We start from the raw sequence: 15,822 nt of genomic DNA, 5'->3' as shown, positions 1-15,822 counted from the left end.
ACCATGATGAAAACTCAGAGGATAGCATGACCTGTAGGTTCAGCTCTGGGTGGAGGCGTGGAGGGGATATAACCCTGTAAGGTCACAGGTCATGCTCACTGTTCCTGCCTACGGTCGGACGCCGGGGGAATGTGTGCACGCTCAAACCAGCAGGCCGAGCCTTGTCTCTTATCTGTTAGATCTCTGTGATGAAGAACTGTTCATTATGATGTTCCTTGCGCGCCAAGACACACACACACACACACACACACACACACACACACACACACACACACACACGCACACACCTGCCAGCGCTACCGTTCCTTTGATCGCGTATGAAAGGATTTGGTCTTGTTTTGGATGGATTATATGCATTTGGTTGGCTAGGATTAGCGACACCAGGGGCCAGTCAGATGTGCTGCGCCTAATGAATATAGCATTGTTAGCAACATTAGCATTCAGGACCCGCCACAGATAACACACACACACACACATACTACTGTTCTCAGTCTGTCAGCAGGCTCACATTTAAGAGGCTTCATCAAAAGTCGACCCTTGCTGGGGCCCTTCAGTAAGGGGCCTCCCTCTTTAATATTTAAGCACAGGCGAGACCTACTCGGATGAAAAGGGCCCTCTGTCACGTGAAATTAGCTGCTCTTTTTACTGAACACACACACACACACACACACACACACACACACACACACACACACACACACACACACACACACACACACACACACACACAAACACACAAATGCACACACACAAACGCACACACACTCCTTGACTTTTCAACAGGGGTAGCGTCCTACCTGATTGGCTGCAGCACCTCCTGTAGTGTTTGATGTCTCCATAGAGAAGCTGTTTTTAGTCCCAGCCTCGTTCTCATTCAAATAACAATAATCCACTATTTGATTTCAAGTTCTTCTGAGTCATTGCTTGTAAAACCTATTTCAGAGGGAATTTCTGATTTAAGTTGAAGATGTTCTTTTGTAGAATATTGTCGTCAACGTAATGTGATTGGCCGGGTTTGTACATCAATCAGTCAATGTGGGATGTTGTTGGTTTGAAGGGGGAGACTGTACTCTGTGTTTGTGTGCGTCATGTGGCTAAAATGAATAGACTATCAATATTTCCCCATATTGAAACCCACTGTATGGTATGTCAGCCTAGCCCATCATTAAGCCCTGGTACAATTTTAGCCACTGATAATAAATTATTTAGCAAATTATTGCTAAATATTTATTAGGAGCTTTGATTTTTTTTATTTGGTTGCCAAATGTGCAAGTCTTAAACCACACAGTTCCACTCCTCACACATACACACACACGCGCGCGCGGGCGCGCACACACACGCGGGCGCGCACACACACACACACACACACACACACACACACACACACGCACACGCACACAGTTAGCTCTTATCAGGTGTCGCCACACACCCCAGACCCATCCACCAGCCCTGGGTGTCGTCTTCCACCTGCCTGGCCGTGTGCCCTTTCTGCACCCTCCTCCTCCCCCTGCTCCTCCTCCTCCCTCTTCCTCAACCACTCTCCATCTCCTCTGCCCCCACCTGCTGTCATCACCGTGGTCTGTCGTCGCTTCAGATGGACGAGCACGCTCCCTCTCTAATCACAGAGCTGTCATCGCCTGCATCAGCCCTGCCAACGCCACATTCCCCGGCGACACATGCACACACACACACACAAACACACGCATGCCCCCTCCTAGAGCAGTGTGCGACACACACTACAGGACACAAGGTGCACTGTGCAAAGCCGAGTCATCTTTCAGCACACAGCACCTTGTTGGCCTTGCGGTATGATACAAGACGGATAGGTGCTTATTCACACAGGCACTGTTTACGTTGTCTTTTGTGTTAATGGATCTCTGAAGTTCAATCTAATGATACAGCTGTTCTGGTGTTATAATATTAAATCCTTATTTTGCTGCAATTTCTTTGCGCACATGTCAATGTAGTTTCCCCATTTCATCTGTAAGCTTATTTATTTTACTTGGTTGGATAAGCAACGTCAACATCGAAAGTGTTACTGGACCAAAGGTGATGAGTGGAAAAATATATAGATGCGTACTTTATTCATCCCTGAAGGGAATCGTTTACACAAGCTACCTTGTGCTGCTTGTTTTTCTATCTAGAGAGTGCAAGCAAGTGAATGCCATATCTAAATCTACTCCAGTAAAGACTTAAGTCTGCCACGTTCATAGCTGGTTTTCATGGTGTCGCGACATGGTGACAATTACCCAGACTACTAAAAACTGAAAGCAGGAAGTTTTAACTGACAGAAAACCGAAATCTTCTATCAAATATATTCAAGGTTGGGATTTTTTTCTCTAGAATTGAGGCGTGGTAGGTTTGCTATGGACATTTACACATGGAGTTCAAAGGCTTTGCAAAGAAAGAGAACCTATTAAGTTTTTCAACTGTCGGGAGCTGATCCAAGAGTGAGAATTGGGGCAGAAAGGTGAAACAGTTGCCTGGTGTTGGAAGAGAAACTTTTCAAAGGCATATGACTTCAAAAACAGCCTCCGTTAAACTTATCTGACTGAAGGAGCACAGCCGCCAAAGCCAAGAAAAGGGTTTTCTCCTCATACAATTTTCCCTGGATAAGACCTTACACTGCGTGTTTTGATGGCAAATTCTTTCCTCCCCTTTGGTGCACTATCTAAAACATATGTTTGCTTCTTTATACAAAAAGCTGAAAAACACCGGTGTAAACCAGGCAGTTTGAGGGTACGATCAATTTCACAACCGAAACTTTGACTTGAATTGCAAAGTAAAACTTGAATGGGGGATGATAGCTTTTTTTTTTTAACCAAACATGGTAGTGGAAGAGGTGTTTAAAGAGAACATATCCATTTTCTGCTTTGCCCCTGTAGTTGTTAAATGCACTCTGATTTGTTGTAGCTCGACAGTTGGTTATTGGTTTCGTTGTTTAAAATGTACTATTCACTCATTTAGCAGATCTCTTCATTGGAATCAACTTAAAGTAAAAAAAAAGAAAGAGAAATGTCATTAATGAGCAGGTCGACGATTAGCCATCTTGCACATGGGAAGCCTACAGCTAGCTGTACCTATTGGTACCCAACACCCAAGCCACCACACACTATCTCATCCCTCTGTATTATTGGTTGGCCGTCCAGGAGAGGACAGTGCGTGAGCTGGAAGTGACGGTGAAGCAGCAGTCGGCGGAGGTGGAGAAGGGCAAGGCTCTGCGTCAGAAGGTGACCCAGGAGAAGGGCCAGCTGGAGATCCAGGTGGCCACCCTGGGCGCTGAGCTCCAGGAGGCTAGCCGACGGTACGGGGAAACAGGGGGATATCGATATAGATACGGGAGGGCAAAGTGAAAGAGTTCACCATATGGGTCAATGCTACACAATTACCGTAGCACGTACATTTCAGCTAAGCCGACGTGCCTGAATTAGCAAAAGTCACATCGCAATGACGGCCTCCATTCTGGAAGTATAGGAGTATAAGAATTTTAACGGTAGTGTTATGGTCATTGTTAGTTATTAATCATGAAATAATTTTTCATTAAGGGGTGAGATTGTTACTACAACTCTCGAGTACTCTTAATACAGCATTGAGTATCACCAACGAAATGCTCATGATGCATTCTGATGTACAAACCCTATTAGACACATAAAAAATCAAACTCAAATAGAAGATAAGATTCACCCAAACAGGGGGTTCATAACGATTACTTCCACCTTTCCTTACTTGCTTTACTTCAATGGATTTTTCACACTCTTTTCATCGAATACGGCGGAATAATTACCCTGCCCCCCCTGCAGAAGCATGGCGCAGCTGAAGGAGAAGGAGGAGCAGAGTGAGCAGTACGAGCAGGCCTCCGAGAGGCTCCGGGCCACGCACCAGGCCGACATGAGCCACTATCAACAGGAACACGCCCTCTCTGCTGCCAAGGTACCTGCAGAGCCCCACCGCCTCATGTAGAAGCCACACACACACACACACACACACACACACACACACACACACACACACACACACACACACACACACACACACACACACACACACACACACACACAGGCTCTCTTCTAGTTCTCGGGTCAACACTCAACTCCCAAAGAAGAGTTTTTAACGTATTCGACATGTGCCCCTTATTATCGGGACATATTTTGTATTATTTATTGAGTCATTGAGTTGAAAAGATACTCTTATCCAAAGCCACTTTGCACTGAATTCAGCTACAAGTCATTCATGAACAGATAAATGTAATGAACCATCTCGCTCAAAGATGCCTCCACGTAGGATGCCATTGGCAATCGAACCCACTACCTTTTTTCGACCTGCAGTTCAATCCCCATTGTCACTATTACTATGAACACTATTTCCCCTCCCCTGCTTTGTGACACCTAGGTATATTAAGAGAAATGTATGCATGTTTCAGTGTAAAACCACAAACAAGATGATATGCTTCTCAAGAAATGGGTTCATGGACAGTACACAATGTCAGGATCCCGTGTAGTAGTGTCTTATGAGTAACAATTCTGGGTTTCCTGCTCTCATCCAGGCCTCGGAGGTGATGGAGGAAATGGAGCGGGTAGCCTCCCAGCTCAGGCAACAGCTACAGGAGGCTGAGCACAGGAGACAGAAACAGCTCCGGGTACGGTGGTTCTCTGTGAGGGGAAATATTTAGTGCATACTGAGCGGGGGAAATCGTTGTTACAGTGTTTATTTTTTCCCAACAAGTTGAATTTAAGACCTTGCTGTAAAATGCACAGCTAACACTTATTAGCTGTGGGCTACTTCTTTGTTCGATTCTTTGCTAGCCTCTCGGAAAATAGCATACCTGATAGTGACTTTTGACTTTGTCTGTTCCTCATTTCTGTACTTCTGTATTCTATTTGGAAGAGAACACCATTTAGAAATGATTTGCGTATATCGGTTAGCTCTTCTAAATGGTGTCCCCTCTTCTCCTCCAGGACCAAGAGATCAAGTTTCAGCAGGAGAAGGATGACCTGCAGATCCACTGCGAGGGGAAGGTAAATCAAATCGGCTCCGCCTCCCATAAAACCTGTCCGTCTCAGTGGCCAGCGCTTTGATGGCTTCATTATGGAGCATGTGAAGAAGCTCTGCACACAGCAAATGATGTAGGGGAGGGGGGTGTTGGAGTATAGAGCCTTTGGACGGCTGCTATCAGTGGCTCTCCTTGTCTGCTTCTTTGATGGATGGATCCATTCGCTATTGTCAGGTTAGGACCCGCTACCGTCAGAACTGTGGATTAACAGGCAGCTGAGGAATTGGGTGAGGATAAGGAAGAGAGAGAGATGTATAGGGATAGTGTAGTGAAGTTCGTAAGGTGCTCACTGCCTGACTGCAAGCCGAAAGGGACTGGGTTCGAAACCCACACCTCCTCTACCTGTAGGCGTCCTTGTGCAAGAAGCTAAATCCCTACCTGCTCCTTAATGTCCATGTCCATTCAGTGTAAGTCGCTGAGGATAAAAGTGTATTTTATAGAGCTGCATAGTACGGATTGGCCGGGATCTGGTCAAAGGGACAGTGACAAGCAGGGGACCAGATACCATGCTCCCATGTGGACCGTAATGTCATGCAAACACATGTCTGATCTAAAAAGCGTGGACTAGCACTACTAGAACATGGCTTTGGCCCTAATTGGCCCTGCACATGGTCCTCTCCTTTTAAAAGCATCCATCTTCAAAGGCTGTCATAAAGTATAGATTACAAAGGCCACTCCTAATGAGTAGTGGGCTTGACCATGCCAAACTAGACCAGACCAGACCCTTCAGAACCTAAACTTTAAGATTGTACAAGCACCACCTGGGTCATCATCATCAAAGACACAAAATGTGTGTGTGTGTGTGTGTGTGTGTGCGTGCGTGCGTGTGCGTGCGTGCGTGGGTGTGCGTGTGTGTGCGTGTGTGTGCGTGTGTGTGTGTGTGTGTGTGCGTCTCCGTGTGCGTCTCCGTGTTTGTGTGAGGGAGTGGGTGCATGTTTAAGGCAGACGGGCACATCTGTACCACAGGCTACGGGCCCCTCTAGCCCCCTGTACACCTGTGGATCACTAGCAGGCCTCCAGACTCTTTCATCAGGGTCAGAGGGCATTTCATTTATACCGACTGTGTGTGTCTTTTGATGTCCCAACAGCAGTTTAATATTCTCCCTATATCTCCTGCACATCTCTGCACTCATATTAATAAAAATTGTGTGAATGTTACTTTGCATCAGGGCACATCATGCTACCCTCCTCCCCCCTCCAACTATCATTAGCAAGGTGAAAGAAGGTGAGATCTGAAAGTAAAGAGCGGGCCATCTATTATCCTGTACATCCCCCCCCTCCCCCGCTGTTAAGATACCCGAGCAGCTGTAAAACAGATCCACGTGTACGGAGCCCCCGGTAGGGACATATGTGTACATGCCAGGGGCAAGTACGGAGGGTAAAGGACTGGGGCACTAGAGGGAAAGGCCCTTGACGTGGATAGAGCCAGAGGAGTGTGTCTGACGGGCCGGCAAAGGAGAAGACCCTGGACCAGGGGGATGGGGACGGAAGGGAGGACTGGGGTTGCATTGTATGTCTTCTCAAGCTCGCACACTAACTGGTCTCCGTTGTGTCCTACCTTTCGCTCTCCCTCTTATGTCGCTCGTTCTACCTCTTATTCTCGATCTATCGCTTCTTCTACCATTGACCTCTGGTTCTACCTTGTTGGCTTTCTCTCTCTATTTCTTGTTCTACCTCTGTCTCCATCTCTTCTTATGCCTCTATCTTACTCTCTCTCTATCTGTCCATCTGTATCCCTATCACTCTCTTTATCCCCCATATCTCTTTTTCTATCTTTGTCCAACTCTGTCTCTGTCTCTATAACTTGCTCTCTCTCTCTCTCTCTCTCTCTCTCTCTCTCTCTCTCTCTCTCTCTCTCTCTCTCTCTCTCTCTCTCTCTCTCTCTCTCTCTCTCTCTCCCCCCTCATCGTAGGTTCTGACTACTCTGAGCAAGGCGGAGAAGGAGAGAACAGAGGCAAAGAAGATGACGGCCAAACTTGAAGAGTCTCTAAGGTAGTTTTCCACTGTGATGATGAAACTTCAGACTCTTCAGTCATAAATCAATACAAGCAGAGTGAAAGCGTATGGAGTTGCAGCATCTTATAGAGCCGCTGACGTTATCGCAACCAGCTGTAGTTTAGCATCATTCCTTATGAGTTCAGACCTTTCTGCCTGTTATAATGCACAGCACATTTAAATAAGGAATATACTACGACAGGGGGGGATAGTCTGAGAACATTATGTTCCAATAACAGGACACCTCAGAGTAGTTTATTCAACCCTAATCATTGTTAAAAAAAAATACGATATTAGTTGCTTTATATACAGTTGTTGGCTTTTCATCGATTTTATCACCTGAAATTTAAATATTATTCTGCAATGCTTTGAGCATAACATTTTGGCAATGTCAAGGAAACATCTGTATAGTTGTGTTTCACAGTTGTTGATGTTGGATTTGCATTGATTCGGAACTGTTCAAAGGCAGAAGTATCCCGTTATTCAAAAGTAAGCCAAACCCTTGGAATGTTATGGACCAATCACGATCAAGTTATTATGATGCTGCAGTCTAACAAGGTTTTAAACACAGGCACAGGTATACACATTTTGCATATTTACAGAAAATATATGTATAGTATATTTTTCAAATACCACAAGATGCATAGTGATGCACTGAAAAATGATCCAGGCAAATCAATCATATTGAGTGTATTTTCGGATTATTTACAATGTTACTATGTCATCATCCTCCAACCAAACTCTTGCACGCTCCAACTCGACATCAATTACATCTTAGAACGAATGTAGAACAGATGTGTCCTGATTGACTTGCACACCAGTTTGTGTGTCTCATCTACTGGCCCACACACTAACACCCAACCAAACCTCTTATTTCTACGAGACGTCTCTCTCATCAACAGTTGCTATGGCTTTTCCGTTTTCACCCCAAACATTGCATCATTTAAAACCTACTGATAGATACCCTCGCTTAACCCAAGCATAAAATAATATAGTCTAGTGCCGCCTCCATCAGATTCCCAGTGTGTTAACCGCTGCTATTTGATAGCAGAGATGGATATTCAAGGTTTTCAAAATAAGAGCCCTGACATGTTTTTGCTCATATCCATGTCAGTGAAACTTTTTGTTTGCTCCCCTAATCGAGCTGTGCTTTTATTTTCTCAACCTAGCATCCTCACCTCTGTTTTGTTGTCTAATTAAATGAACTAATGAACTCATATGAACTAAAATAGTTATACCATGCCCCTCAGAGGCCATATACTACAAATAGTTCACTTAGCGATTTGGATCGTTTCTATGCCCTGCCTTATCTGCACAATTAACAAACCAATTAGTCAGCTTCAAAATTAGAGCCGTGTGTGTGTGTGTGTGTGTGTGTGTGTGTGTGTGTGTGTGTGTGTGTGTGTGTGTGTGTGTGTGGTCCTTGTGTTCCACTGCTGCGTGAAGTTGGTGTGCGCGCGTTTGTGCGTGTCCATGCATGCGTGTCCATGCGTGTGTGTGTGTGGTTGGATTTATGTGTTTTTGGTGTATGAACTGCACATGTGTATGAACTGCACATGTGCAGAGTTAACCGATTGCATACTGTTCATCCGGAGGCCGCAGGAATGCAGTTGGGCAGTCTCTCTGGGTTGTCTTATCATTCTCATGTGTGTCGAAGTGATACTGATGGTACTCCTCAGCTGCGTCTGCCATCTGCTATTAGAATAGAGGGCAGGATAGTCTAGTGGTTTTTGACTCCCAGGCAAAAGGTTCATGGTCTGATCCCCAATGTCCCTTGTCTAACTGTAGGCATTCATTAATCCCCTTATATCTGAATCATCTTACTGTAATACCCTTTAGACAAAAGTGTCTCCACTTAATCATTAATTGAAATGGAAAGACCCAAAGTAAACCATGCTTTGATTTTCTGAGTTGATATTATTCGATTGATTAACTAAACATAAACTCAGTTTATTTTAAATATTTGTTATCTTTACATTTTCTTTAAGTTACATTTGATTGTTCATCCTGTTGATTGTTTTTTTTCCCAGTGGTGTTGCCGATGAGATTGTTGTCAGTGACAATAAACTGACCTTATTCCACTGTTGTTTACAAGCACATACATGACCTCCAGTTTAACACGCTGCCAGTGAGAGGAAGCCTCCCTTGGAGTGTAAATCCGGGGATCAGCGGGCTAATGCTGTCCCGGGGTCTGTGGTAACACTGTGTTCTAACCTCTGGAACTACACACGCCTCATCTCCAGTGATCTCAGCTTGCCTCCCTGAGCATGGCCTCCTGCTCTCCCTCAGGTCCTCATGCGTTAGAAGCTCTTGATTAACTCCCACACGCCCCGCTCCGGATCACCCCCCTCTCTCTCTCTCTCTCTCTCTCTCTCTCTCTCTCTCTCTCTCTCTGTCTCTCTCCCTTTCTTCCCATCTCTTGATATCTCTCTTGCACACTATCCCCTTTTCTCTCCTCCTCCCTGTCACTTCATCTTTCTTCCCCGCCTCTCTCTCTCTTTCTCTCTCTCTCTCTCTCTCGCTCTCTCTCTCTCTCTCTCAGTCTCTGTCTCTGTCTCTCTCTCTCAGTCTCTCTCTCTTTCTCTCTCTCTCTCTCTCTCTCTCTCTCTCTCTCTCTCTCTCTCTCTCTCTCTCTCTCTCTCTCTCTCTGTCTCTGTCTCTGTCTCTCTCTCTCAGTCTCTCTCTCTCTCTCTCTCTCTCTCTCTCTCTCTCTCTCTCTGGGTCTCTCTCTCTCTGGGTCTCTCTCTCTCTGGGTCTCACTGATCTCTCCCTCTCTCCCTCCCTCCCGCTCCTCTTCCTAGCAGCCTCTCTCTCCTCAGCACCCATCCAACTCTCCTCCCTCCCTAGCAGCGTGCAGCCGGTACACCCTGCCACTGACACACAGAGAAAGGAGTGAAAAGGAAGAAGGACGAGCACTGCACATCCAGCCAGTGAGACCGATGAGCCCATCAATACATTCCAGCACGTAATGAATCCCATGCAGCACCACATTACTGAGTCACATGCAGATAACAACTTCCCTTAATGGCGCCAGAATGTGTTGGGCAGAACAACACGCCAAAACACTGGTAACAGCTCATTTCCCCCCCCCCCCCCCCAATACCCGGCGCTGCTCTGTTCCGCGCCGGCCAGAGCTTAGAGAGCCCAGGCATCCCGGCGCCAGCCTCACCTGTCTCAGGCCAACCCCGTGGGGCAAGCAGGGGATTACCGTTGTCCGTCACATCACAACGGGCCAACCAGAGGCAGGGTGATAAAAGTATAACTACACAAATCCGCACTCTTCTTCTCCTTTTGAGGCTAAAAATGGCGACCAAAAAAAATCTTAAGCCGTGAGACAAACGAGAAGGGGCGGTTAGGGCTGTCGCTGTCTGACATTGTGCAGTGATGTGAAAACATGTTTTGTAGTCGCGTGTCGCGCAGCGTTTAATGTTCCTCTTGAAGACAGCAAAGACACGTTGAAGGTTGTTACTGTCTGTTTGCCGCGCTGCTCGGAGGAATGAGGGGGGGGGGGCTGACAGATCTGTTTGTGCATAAATTATCTTCTGTTCGTTAGCATCAGTAAAAAGCTAACCACTCCCTTGTTTAGAGTTAAACACTGAGATATGACAGTTGGCACTTGAGGCCCGCAGCTAATTAAGCACTCTGGGTACACACATGCACACCCACACACACCCACACAAACCCACGCTTATGTATCTATATTTATACACACACAGACGTACACATGCACACACACACACCTTGTGCAGTGCGTGCCATCCAGCTTTGACTTTGAAGTTCTCCTGGATCGCCTTTAAAGGCTGTCAGCATCACCATGGCAGCAGGCAGGTAGCAGCCTTCAGACGACGTGTGTGTTTGTGTGTATGTCTGTGCGTGTGTGTGTGTCTGTGCAGTATCCATACTGCATTACTTCTGCATTGCATCTGCGTTCATCACTGATGTTTAACCTTGGATTGGATCATTTACTCCCAACAAACCAAACCTGTGCTTCTTTTGTTCCAACATTGCAAAAGGAAAAGAACAGCTGGTCTAGTGATTGTATTTTTTCGGGGCCAAATCTGATTGTGTTTCATCAGCAGCTGTGGTCCGCACCAGCAGCCGTGACACCACACACACACACGTTCACACACACATACACACATGCACGCAGAAACACACACACACATACACAGAAACCAAAAAACACAGAATTAGCCTATCCTGCCGCACAGATGAGCATCGCTGCATCGATTCAAGTTTCTGGCTCTCGTGTTTCTATAGCAACTACTTAGAGCAGCACGGAGCTGAGGAGGGGAGCAAGTTTTCCCACTGATTCTTTCATCCCAATGCGGCTCCGATCCTTACAGGGCATTAGCATAGAGATGGAGAGAAGCACCAGAGGAAACCAGAGGGGGAGAAAGAAGGAAAGAGAGAGAGAGGGATCAACAGCGAGAGCCTGCGCAACAGTGACCTCCAGATGTAGATTGAACGCCAAGAGCACGGCCAGTCAAGTGATGCAGCAAAGCTCAACTGGAAAACACAATCCAAGTCTGTTCATAGCTTCATCGCTGAGGTTGACCTTTTGTCTGATGCCTCTGGAGCATTATGACTATTTAGGGTTCACTATTATAATGTAGTTATGCTACGCAAGTTTTGTCATGAACGTAGTACAACAAATCTTATTGCCAGTTATTTAATCACGTCCTCAAATTTGCCGCGTGTGTTTCTAAACTGACGATAGTGGAATCGCATAATGTATTGGTTTAGTTCATTCATAACGGGAGAATACTCTGTTTGGAAAGTGTTTGGGGGTTTCAGTCATTCACACGGAATAACGAAGCTCTGTTTTGCCCTGTAATGCCTGGAATATGTAAATTCACACTGTGTTTGCATTGGGGATTACTGCCTTCTTGTTACCGTACCGTCATGCTATAGTTTGCATTATTCATGTGGCCAAATCGCACCTAATGTGCAGTGGAATCCCCTTGTTCCAGACGCTGTCATTAGTATCAGAATTAGGCACTCTACTCCCCATTCCTATTGCTAATATTGAGTTATTTACTAATGGAAAAATATATATTATTGTAGAGCACTGATTAACAGTATGGAATTCATTATGAGTCTTTTTCTCTCAATCTCTCTCTCTCTCTCTCTCTCTCTCTCTCTCTCTCTCTCTCTCTCTCTCTCTCTCTCTCTCTCTCTCTCTTCTCTTCCTCATTCATCCTTCATCTGCAATGCTCATTGTAGACAGCAGTATCCCATGTTTAATCCATGAAGAAGAAGGGGGTTGAGATCTGATATTGAGTCACAGCAGTGTTCAAATTGAACCAAAGGCCATTTCAAAAGCCCATTCCTATATATGTGGGTTCCCTGTCAAATACCTTATAGAGTAGGATCAGTGCACATACCCGAGACACACTGTACATGCAGCGCACATTGCGCTTGTCATATCAACGGGACATTCACATCATGTTCTGTCTCTGCTACCACTGGACATCTAAGTGATGCAAATGATCTGTGTAATGTCAATCACCACAGTGGGAGACTTCCGTTAAGCTTCAGTGGAGCGCTTTTTCCCTGTGTTGTGTGAAATGTATTGGAGAACCCAAAAGAGCACACACACACAAGGAAATGCAAACAAGGAAATGCATTCTAGTCCACAACTGCTTTTTTGTTTACGGCCATTCTGTTTCTTATCAAGCTTGAGGCTTCTGTTCTTTGTCATAACAAAACTATTTGTGTGCAAGTTTCAAAACAGAAACAGCAAACTCTATTCTCGCTCTCTATCTCCTCTCCCTTTCTCACTCTAGCTCTCTCTCTCTCTCGCAATTTCATTGTGTGCGCCTATACCTTCTCTCGATTGCCTCACCCGTGGCCTGACATATTCACCCTTTTTGTCTCTCTATCGCTCTCTCCCTCTTTCATTCTTTCTTCTTCTCTCTTCCCTCCCTCTCTTTCTTTCTTTCTCTAGGGGGGCAGGGGAAGGCATGAGGATCAGCCGGCTTGTTTTATGTTGTCTTCATAGGGCGCTGAATATTTCAGTCTTGTATTTTCTCTCTGCTTGTTAATGTGCTCCACTGCTTTTTTTTCACAGGTGCCTTTGAAGTGTGTGTGGATTCGTTATCATTCTGTTTGGATGAGTTCACAGATGCAAAAACACATTCATACAAACACTCTCTCAATATTGTTTTGTGTATTTCTCTCCCTCTCTCCCAATGTGTTTCTCCCTTTCTTCTGTATCCCACTCCCTCCTCTCTCGGTCTATCAGCCACTTATCTCCCGGGCTGTCTCTCTCACTCACCTTATCTCTCCTACCTTTTTCTCTGTTTCTTCCTTCTCTCCCTTTCTCTTTAACTATCCCTCTCTTTTCTCTAGTTTGTTTGTTTCTCCCTTCTCTCCCTTTGACTCCAACTCTCCCCTTCTCTTCTCTAGATCTTGTCAGTTTCTCTCTGTTTCTCCCTTCTCTCTGTTACTCTCTAACGATCCCTTTATCTTCTCTAGTTCTAGTCTGTTGCACTCCCTCTATCTCTCTCCCTCTGTGTTTGTGTCTGTGTGTGTGTGTGTGTGTGTGTGTGTGTGTGTGTGTGTGTGTGTGTGTGTGTGTGTGTGTGTGTGTGTTGTGTGTGTGTGTGTGTGTGTGTGTGTGTGTGTGTGCGCGTGTGTGTACTTGCCTAGCCGTGTTAGTAGGGCCTGTTCACCGTATTTGTCTTCCACTCACACTTCAGCCTTTTCCTATCCTAAATGCGGTTGACATTTCAATAGCATAGAAAGCAATTGGACGTGTGTGCGCTTTAGTTCTGTTTCCGCCCATGTCTTTAGCGTGCATGCCGGCACAGCAAGCTTTCCCATGTATGTCAGTGTTCATTGCAGTCGATAAAGTCAGTGTGCACTCAGCGGCACGCACACACACACACACACACACACACACACACACACACACACACACACACACACATGTGCACAGCGCACTTCAAAAAAACACCACTTGTGTCTGCCCCTTTCTCCACTCACTCACACGCTTTACCTCCCTCGCTTCTTCCTCCTCCCTCTCTTCTTCCTCCTCCCTCTCTTCTTCCTCCCCCCTCTCCACCTCCTCTTCTTTAAACACTCCTTCAAGACCAGATCGTGCGAGGACTTCCTCTCCGGGGGAAGGCACCTCTCTAATTTGAGCCTCCTCTCCTTCCACTTTTCTGACCAGAGAGCCATTTTAAGACCGCAGGCTGCCCCAGACATGGCACCCCTTTGCATTTTTTTGTTTTTTAAACCTTCCCTTTTTCTTCGTGGCTTACTCTCTCTCTCTTTCTCTTGCCCTCTGACTCTTTCTTGCTCTCTCTCTCTCTCTCTCTCTCTCTCTCTCTCTCTCTCTCTCTCTCTCTCTCTCTCTCTCTCTCTCTCTCTCTCTCTCTCTCTCTCTCTCTCTCACCCTGCCAGACCTCCCTTAGTCTTTTGATGGTGACACGCCGTCTGCCACATTCACTCAAATACACACACGCGCCCTTGCGCGTACATACACACACACACACACACACTCAGGCTTACACATGCAAAGTCCTCATTTACCGTGTGTCGTTCTCAATGTTTTGCTTAAATGTTCTGCTCTACATTCTGTGGATCTGTAGCGTGTACCCTTTTCCTCTCCCAGGTTCCCCCCAAACCACCGTCTGCCAGCAGCAGACTCCCAGCTCTGTCACGGTGGGCTTATGATGAGTTGTGTCAGTCACAAACAAAAACGCACACACACACACACACACACACAAACAAAGGCTGACTCTCTCTCTCTCTCTCTCGCTCTCTTTCTCTCTCCTCTTCTAACACACCGTTGTTGAGGTTTCAAAACTAGCCATTTCTGTGTCATCCTCCCCCCCCCCACACACACACACACAAACACGCACACACCCTATGTCATCCTCCTCTCCTTTCTTCCCCTCTCACCACTGCTTTGCTCCCCGGCCCTTTTGTGTCTACTTCACCCCCCCCCCGAAGCCCTGCAGGCACCCATGAAGCAGTGATGATTAATAATTACAGAGCAGTACACAAAAAATTGGGGTAGGGAAGGAAGAGGGGAGAAAAAAAGAAAATGGAGAAAAAACCAACAATTTCTCTCTCTTGTTTGATGTCCGACATGAGAGGGACCAAAATTACAAAGAAACGGAACGCTATAAAGGAAAAAGAGACGGCTGGTACATTCCTCCTCCTCCTCTCCTCGGCCGTGCTGTTTGGCTTCTGCTTTCCTTCTCTCAATGCCTCCCACCGTTCATTTGGTGTTTTGTTTGTTGTTTCCTTGTTACTATCCACTTTTCAGTCCAACCTAACACTCTTGCCGTGTATTTTCATCTAAACCTTTTTAGCGGCTTTGTTTGTGAAGTCGAATATAGGACCATTTGACCAAATGTTTTTCGTTTTTTTATGTGTTTTTATTTTGGGCTTTTTTAAAGTGCTCTGTGTTTGTAGTTCCTGTTATGCCTTTGCAAATGTGTTTGGGCTGACCACATCCAGATTTTAAATTCACGCTGAAATTTACTAGCAATGGATACATACAATTACAAACGAATACACACAAACAGTCAATAGAACATGAAAGGAATAACAGAACAAAATTATATCTATAAATATTTTTGTTATTCTTTTTGAATTTATTATTATTATTTTCATATGTCATTTATATATTTATTTCTCATTCAGGAGTCATTCTATGTGTACAGAGGTGTTAGCAAAAGTTGTTCACCAATGTTATTAACGTACGTAATTTGGCTATGGCTCTGAATGTTCCATTAGCATGCTTGGTATGGATCTGACAT

At 45.6% G+C, this 15,822-nt stretch overlaps 1 protein-coding gene across 4 annotated transcripts in view; it reads left to right on the top strand.

Annotated features, from left to right (window-relative positions):
- The window catches only part of cep112 (centrosomal protein 112), a 112,288-nt gene that overhangs the window by 30,428 nt on the left and 66,038 nt on the right, over positions 1-15,822 (top strand). For all 4 annotated transcript variants that reach the window (XR_003979741.1, XM_030379753.1, XM_030379762.1 and 1 more), the window contains exons 13-17: positions 3,150-3,304; positions 3,801-3,930; positions 4,544-4,636; positions 4,956-5,015; positions 6,963-7,042. Coding sequence is in view for 3 of the 4 variants with exons in the window: in XM_030379753.1 (XP_030235613.1) it covers positions 3,150-3,304; positions 3,801-3,930; positions 4,544-4,636; positions 4,956-5,015; positions 6,963-7,042 (518 nt within the window). In the remaining variant the exon portion in view is untranslated. The remainder of the gene's footprint in view (positions 1-3,149; positions 3,305-3,800; positions 3,931-4,543; positions 4,637-4,955; positions 5,016-6,962; positions 7,043-15,822) is intronic.

This window comes from Gadus morhua, chromosome 2 (genome assembly GCF_902167405.1).
Source record: "Gadus morhua chromosome 2, gadMor3.0, whole genome shotgun sequence".
In the NCBI taxonomy this organism is placed as follows: domain Eukaryota; kingdom Metazoa; phylum Chordata; class Actinopteri; order Gadiformes; family Gadidae; genus Gadus; species Gadus morhua.
Note: the sequence above shows the minus strand (reverse complement) of the source record. Positions and strands in the feature narration are given on the sequence as shown.